This window comes from Chenopodium quinoa, unplaced genomic scaffold, assembly GCF_001683475.1.
Source record: "Chenopodium quinoa cultivar QQ74 unplaced genomic scaffold, ASM168347v1, whole genome shotgun sequence".
Taxonomy (NCBI): domain Eukaryota; kingdom Viridiplantae; phylum Streptophyta; class Magnoliopsida; order Caryophyllales; family Amaranthaceae; genus Chenopodium; species Chenopodium quinoa.
The window spans coordinates 1195429-1203125 of NW_018745523.1; the positions used below are offsets into that span (position 1 = coordinate 1195429).

General features: G+C 36.1%; 1 protein-coding gene, 1 long non-coding RNA gene and 1 pseudogene across 6 annotated transcripts in view; 1 reads left to right on the forward strand and 2 right to left on the reverse strand.

Annotated features, from left to right (window-relative positions):
- Positions 1-6212, forward strand: part of LOC110715349 — a 22415-nt gene extending 16203 nt beyond the window's left edge. For 2 of the 5 annotated variants that reach the window (XR_002510286.1, XR_002510288.1), the window contains exons 5-8: positions 3597-3713; positions 5417-5516; positions 5676-5859; positions 5952-6212. This is a non-coding gene — a long non-coding RNA (uncharacterized LOC110715349). Of the gene's footprint in view, positions 1-1476; positions 1567-1641; positions 2671-3596; positions 3714-5416; positions 5517-5675; positions 5860-5951 lie in introns of those variants that run through there. The other 3 variants (XR_002510289.1, XR_002510287.1, XR_002510290.1) reach the window with 3 other exon arrangements.
- LOC110715343 lies at positions 1006-3013 on the reverse strand (annotated as a pseudogene).
- On the reverse strand, positions 5169-7697 carry LOC110715342 (cytochrome P450 71A4-like). Its single transcript, XM_021893905.1, has 2 exons — positions 6234-7697; positions 5169-6024 (listed from the first exon to the last, which is right to left on the reverse strand). Exons 1-2 carry the CDS (start codon positions 7173-7175, stop codon positions 5413-5415), a joined length of 1554 nt encoding a protein of 517 aa, XP_021749597.1. The 5' UTR covers positions 7176-7697; the 3' UTR covers positions 5169-5412.

Here is a 7697-nt window from a genome sequence, read left to right on the forward strand (position 1 = left end):
TAAATCTACATGCAATTGGGTTTTTGTCTTTATTATCTAACAATGTGTTTTATGTTTTTTAAATGATAAGGGTTTTTATAAAGGAAGTTTATGCTTTTTATGTCTTTATTCGTTTTCAATTGTCCTATGTGCTTTTAATTTTTACAAATGTTGTTTATATTCATATTTGTGTTTTTATATAATGTTATGTGCATTTGTATTATACATATGTGCTTTTATCACAATAAAGTACCAAAACGTTCCCAGTTACATGTAGAATTGCATGTAACCAAGTGTATGTTCTAATTTGCAAAAAATATGACTCATTTATCATTAATTATATAAAAATAACTATTGTAACAGGGAAAAAAAATATACTACGGAGTATCTTAGGTAGTTAGGCATGACAATATAAGTGTAAATTGTGGGGAAGTTTTTTTGGTAATTTGTATTTAGCAAGGCTGTAATTAGAGGTTAAAAAAAAGTCTGTAGAGATTTTTAGAATTGAAGGTTTGAAGAGTTGTGATTGAAATTTAGAAAACTAACTCCTCTAATTGTTAAGTGTTCATGTTAGCCTAGTGTACACAATTTATAATACTTATAACATCTTTTTTATAATTGCAATTACGGTACTTGTTAAATTTGGAGCTAGTAACATCTTTTAACATGAAGCTAGCATATGTTGATTTTTTTTTTTTTTTTTTTTTTTTTTTTTTTTTTGAGAAAAGAGGGAAAAATTACTTAAATAAGGTTAGCATATGTTGATGTTACTAGCAAGTATATCTCATATAAGATCTCAAGTAGTGACTAGTGTGAGTAAATGAGCAATACTCACCCTATTCTTGCTTCTCTTCTCTGTTTACGTTTGTGCCTCATCTTTAGCAACTGTAATACATTGTTAAAATTTTGCATAAGGAAAAGTTGTCTTGCCTGTAGCTTGACTACGTGATGATGTCTTTACAATTAGAGAAGGAGACTGTTAATAGACTGATGTTAATGTAAGGAGAACCTGCAGGCTGCAGGGCGGATAGAATTTTTATGGTTTACGCTAGTTTACACTTTGTTAATTGTTACAGATGATAGGAAAAGCTGCTAAATTTTATTTTAGCTAGTTAACTGACGGGTGCATATGGACTGTCTATTGGTAAAGGTGTGGAGTAGCAACAGCAAGAAGAGGAGTTTTCTTGTGTGTAGTGAGACCAGGGCCTTCAGACATGTCGAACATTTTGCCATTGCCTCCTGCAGGCAACGTCCACTTGAACTTGTGACTAAGGTTTGCTAACACGAGCTCGATATTAGTTACTGCAAATGATATTCCTGGACAAATCCTTCTACCCCTCCAAATGGAAGCAGCTCGTAGTCTTGGCCTTTGTAGTCTAGAGAAGAATTCAAGAACCTCTCAGGACGGAACTCCTCAGGATCTTTCCATGTAAGAGGGTCTCTCTGGATTGCCCAAGCATTAACAAAAACTAGAGTCCTGGCAGCAATGTCATAACCATCTATTTTGATATCTTCGGTTGATTCACGAGGCACCAGTACTGGAATAGGTGGATGCAACCGTAGACCCTCTTTGATCACCGCTTTCAAGTAAATCATCTTCTCTATATCATCTTCTACTATGTGATCTTTGTCACCTGCAGTTCCTCTTACCTCTTTTTGCAGTTCATCCTGTACCCTGGGATTACTTAAGATCTCTGCCATTGTCCATTCTAGCAAAGCGTAAGACGTATCAGTTCCTGCTGCAAATGCATCCTACATGAAACAATTTGGTGACAACATCTTAGGACGTCAAGACTCTACTATAATCTTATTGTCTGTTTTTTGTTCGTATGAAAGAAGAAATTTTATTAAAGTGTCAAATTAACTTACCAATATCATAGCTTTGATGCTATCTCTTTCAAGAGGAACAGCTGAATTTTCCTTCTGAATTTCAAGTAAAACATCTACAAAATCCTTACCTTGGTTCTCATTCTTACCATCACCAAAAGTTCCTGCTCGATTAAGTCAATCAGAGTGCTCGTGCTCTGTAAGTATCTCTTCCAGTATCATATCAAAGCCTTTGGCAACTTTCTTCAATCTTTTATCTACACCATTAAGTCTATTCACCCAAGACAACCAGGGTATGAAATCCCCAACATTAAATATCCCTAACAGCTCCTCAAGTTCTTTTAAGACCACCTTAAAATCAACACCATTTTCCTTATTTCCACTGTATTTTCCTCCAAACGCAACCCTGCATATCACATCATTGGTGAAGAACTCAAACATTTCGCTCAAATTCACAACTGAACCATTTTTTTGCTGAACCCTTTCCATCAGCAAAGCTACTTCTTCCTCTCTGACACCCCTGAAAGACCAAACTCTTCTGCTGCTCAAAAGGTGAAGCATGAAAATACTCTTCTTCTGCCTCCAATGTTCTCTGTAAGGCGCAGAAGCTACATCCCTGCAATTGTAAAGCAGCTTTTCATATGTGCTTGACTTAATTCTGCTGGAGACTGCAGCATCATGTGTTTTCATGATTTCTTTCGCTACCCTTGCAGACGAGACTACAAGTGTAGGTTTGCTCCCCAAAAAGATCATCATAAGCTCACCATATCGCTCAGACAAGGATCGTAGAGAGCGGTGAGGGAGCATGCCTATTGCCTAGCTTGTGAAGATGTCCTAGGATTGGCAATCTTGGCGGAGATGGCGGTAAGTTTTTAGTTTTTGAAAAGACGGTTGAGATCCATTTGTATAGGAAGAGTAAGAACAAGAGGGAAGGGAAAAGAAATGAGATGGGATGCATATAAATGGAGCTTTAGTATTTTCTTTGCCATTTCTGGAGTACTACATATATTCATCATTTTCTAAAGAGCAAAATATTTTTTTGTTTGATGTTTTCTTAAAGATGTAATTGGTCTTAAGTAGTCATGAATAGATAGCAATGGAAGAAATCAGTTTGGTGTCCTGTTGCTCTGTATATTTCCTTTTTATAGAAAAAGTAGTGAACTATGTAATTCTGTCATGTGTTTAAATTGATTGTATTTTGCAAACCTATAATTATACTAACATATAATAAGATAGATTAATAGTCAAAGTTGTATCTCAACATACGTGTTTGGTCAAAAGTTTAACACGTATTAATATACGGAAGGAGTATAGTCATATTATTAATTTTTACAGTATTGTTTTTACTAGCATATTTGTCCATTTAATAATGGTCAAGCTTGTGTATATGAGTATATGTCCAATTAAATTATGTTAGTTATTCTAAAACCCAAACATTACTCGTAATAGATTACAGATCTTTTTATTTACTTCAGTTGTAGCTATATGACATATCTCATGTATGCTAACTATAGCCACAACTTTTGGTTATTTTGGTATTACTATGTAAATCTTGTTATTATTACATGTTCACAGTAAGAATGTCGGCGACATCTTGACGACGTCATCTTTGCGGTCACTGTTGTAATGTTGTGATATGTCATATTGTGTAGTTTTGATGAACAAGGAAAGCTTCTATTGCCACATGCATTGTACCCTCTCCTCTGTTTGATATGTGTCCTTGTATAATCTCTCTATACGGTTTTCGTTCTTAGCCTGAAGCCTTATACCCTGCTGCTCTGTTTTCTCAGGTCCTGTCTTTGGCGGCTTTGGCATTCGCCGATCTATCAAGACACTATGACTCAGAAAGCCATATACAGCTTGTAGTTTGCCGTGGTATATGGTCCGGTACAGAATAATAAGATGAGGTAACAAGAATAAGTTTTTTTTATGATTGTGTGGATTGGCCTATGTGAATGTTCGCGGTAAAGTATCTTCACCCTCAAGTATACGTTAAAACGTGAATTTTCCTAAAGTTTCGTCTTTACTCATTAATACCTTAAGTAAGTATTACTCCCTTCATCGTTCACCCCTAATAAAAGTTTTATTTAACCCAAATACCTCATTGTACATCCTTACGAGCTACAACATTCAAGTTAGTGTTTATTATTGACTATTCAAATTTTACACAATGTTGGTTGTTGGCATGACACCATTGTCAAATAGGCTTGGTGCTAGGGCCAAATATGTGTGACCTATTTTTGGCATGCTTTGCATATTTTTTATTTTCCTCTTTTGCTACACCAGATAAAGTGGATGGGGTATATGTAAAATGTTGGAGAAAAGAGTGATGAGTTGGTGACATTAAGTCAAGGTTGCAAAAGAAAAGGAAAGGTGACATTAAGTCAAGGTTTTGCTTCACTGATAGTATTTTGAGGGAGAATGTCTTGCTGAATTGGGAAGATGTTCTTGAAGTTTAGAAATCCAATCAATACATTTACGGATACTGGATATTGCAAATTTCTGATATTGGATATGGAATATCTTTAATCGAATTCGTGCTTACACATGTAGCCACACATAGAAAGTAATTGAGGAAACACAAAATCCTTATATTATTAAGAAGTACTCATATTAGCATTTTATACTATACGTATATTGGCCCGTTCTTGCCTATACTCCCTCCATTCCATTAGAATTGCCTAGTAATCAATTTTTATGAGATCTCTTTTAGGTCAAATAGTGGACTGGCCGGAGTTTTAATAAATAAAACGGCAAATAAAATTGTTTTGGTCAATGCTAAACCATATAATATCATGTATTAGTGTATGGTTGAGGAGACAGAAAGAGAAGATTATGTGGTATTGCAATCTCATGAGTCATCACACTATGTTAATTGAATATAAATTGAAGATTATGTTTATCATTCTATGTTAATTTTTGGTGCATAAAGTCATCAACCCCCATGTTCATATCCTTGGCTATTAATGTATGTGGATCCTCACAAATTTTGACTTGAACAACCAAATCTACAACAGTGCCTTAAAATCTTCCTCTCCTAATCTCCCTGTTAATCTGTCATTTAAATTTGATTTTTCTACATGTAATTTATGAACCAATCATTGAGCTGGATTAGAAGTCACTCGAATACTCGATCATTAATTGTTTGTGGAAGCGAGCTTCTCCTCATGATTCTCACCTTAGAATTAACTTAGCCTGAAACATTAACGCCCCCGTTTGCTGTAGATTGAATAACATGTTGAGGTAACGAGATTCAATTTGTCTAAAATATTTTATGGAATTTTTTTATGTACTGCGGACATGTACAAATGTCGTCCGTAGTAATTAGTGCAGTATCACCTTCGAATATGTATCTAATTTACATTAATTAAATTAATAATAATACGGAGTACAAAATTACAATGACATAATCAAGCTAGAGATACTTGTATTTGATTCCTCAAGTTTTCTAAACATTGGAAATATCCATATTCAAAGTACTATTATACATTCCTGTATTAGTATTACTAGGACTTTTGCAACCTTCAGATGATTTAAAGCCAGCTATATTTGTAGTAGTATATATTAGAGACTAATGATAAACTAATGGTTCACTTTCTCTTCATACTAGAAAACATGTGGAGTAGCAACAGCAAGAAGAGGAGTCTTCCTATGTATAGTGAGACCAGTACATTCAGACATGTCAAGTGTTTCGGCACTGACCCCAGCAGGTAACGCCCAATCGAACTTTTGCACAAGATTTGCTAGCACAAGCTCGTTATTAGCTAACGCGAATGTCATTCCTGGGCACATCCTTCTGCCACCCCCGAATGGAATCAGCTCAAAGTCCTGTCGTTTTAACTCTGTTGAAGTGTTCAAAAACCTTTCAGGACGAAACTCCTCTGGCTCTTCCCATGTTGCAGGGTCTCTCTGTACTGCCCAAGCATTAACAAAAACAAGAGTCCTGGCAGCAATGTTGTAACCATCTATCTTTACGTCTTGGGTTGATTCTCGAGGAACCAGCAACGGAATTGGTGGATACACCCGTAGAGTCTCCTTGATCACCGCTTTCAAGTACTTCATTTTCTCCAAATCTTCGTCTGCTATGTAATCTTTACTTCCACCAATTTCTCTTACCTCTTTTTGTACTTCTTCCATGATTCTAGGCTTTCGTAAGAGCTCTGTCATCGCCCATTCTAGCACCGTGTATGTCGTATCTGTTCCTGCTGCAAAGGCGTCCTGCATGGATTGTACATGTAATTTCAGAACATAAGGAATTCTTGCACTTTTTTTTTTTTTTTTTTTTTTTTTTTTTTTTTACCTGAAGTTGATGATGCAACTATGAAAGTATAACAGTATAAGGAGATTAAAGAGGCATGCCATAAGAAAAGCTTCCTTACAAATCAAAACAAAGAAAAGTTGTTATACTAGAGGCGTACAAAACTTACCATTACCAAAGCTTTGATGCTCTCTCTTTCAAGAGGAAAACCTGTTGAATTATCCTTCTGCACATGAAGTAAAACGTCGATAAAATCCTTTACTCCATTCTCACCATCATTATAATCTCCTGCTCGATTGAATCGATCAGTGTGCTCTGTAAGTATCTCTTCCAATAGCAAATCAAATGTTGTTGCAACTCTCTCCGCTTTTGAATTCAAACCATTGAATCTATTCACCCAAGCCAACCAAGGTATAAAATCTCCAATATTAAAAGTCCCAAGCAACTCAACAAACTCCTTTAATACCAACTTAAAATCAACACCACCTTGTTGATGATTTTCGGTGTCATATTTTTTCCCAAATGCAACCCTGCATACCACATCATTCGTCAACCCCATAAACATCGCGCTCAAGTTCACAACTGATCCATTACTTTGCTGTATCTTCTCCATCAGCAAAGCGGTTTCTTCCTCTCGTATACCCTTGAAAGACCGAACTCTTCTGTTGCTCAAAAGTTGGAGCACAAATATACTCTTCATCTGCCTCCAATACTCTCCATAAGAGGAAGCAGCAACATCCCTGCTATTGTACAACACTTTATCGTTTATGCTAAACTTACCTCGATTGGATATCGAAGCATCGTGTGTTTTCATGATCTCTTTCGCTACCCTTGCAGACGAGACTACAAGGGTAGGCTTGCTCCCTAAGTAGATCAACATAAGCTCACCATATCGCTCAGACCAAGATTTGAGAGTACGGTGAGGGAGCTCACCTAGCTTAGGAAGATGTCCTAGGATTGGCACTTTTGGTGGAGATGGAGGCAAGTTATGAATTTTCGAAGAGGTTGTTGATAGCCATTTGTATAGGAATAAAAGGAACAAGATCAAAGAAGGGAAAGAAAATGAGAAGGGATGCATGTAAAATGACTCGTTAAGTACTTTCTCTAACATTTTTACAACACTACTAAATTGACAACGTCGGTTGGCTACTTCGACGATACAGCTCTATAACACTTTAGTCTCCTAGAGACAAAGGGATATAGATATACACTACTAAACTCGAAGTGTTGTTACACAAACTCAAGATACACAACTCTTATTGATTTGGTTGATTTACGTAGTATTGTAGTGCTATTTATAGGCTAATTTTCACTATTACATACATACAAACCGACTAATTAATGGTACAATATGGTACATAATTACAATATGCCGTCTTTGTTAGCACACCAAAATGAAGCTACAAACTTTCTTCATAGAATCTGCCATAAATGCTATGCTTGAAAGTCTATGATTGTGGCCGTTCAGAACACCCGAAATCATATAGTGTTGTACTCTTGCTTGTTCGATCTCCACGTTTCACGTTACGATACGAATTTAAGTGTGAATACATCAAAACATGGTATGACTCTAGAGCTGAAGTGACCGCAAGTTCGGAACCAACAAGCGGACAACCTCCTTTAAAACAATTTT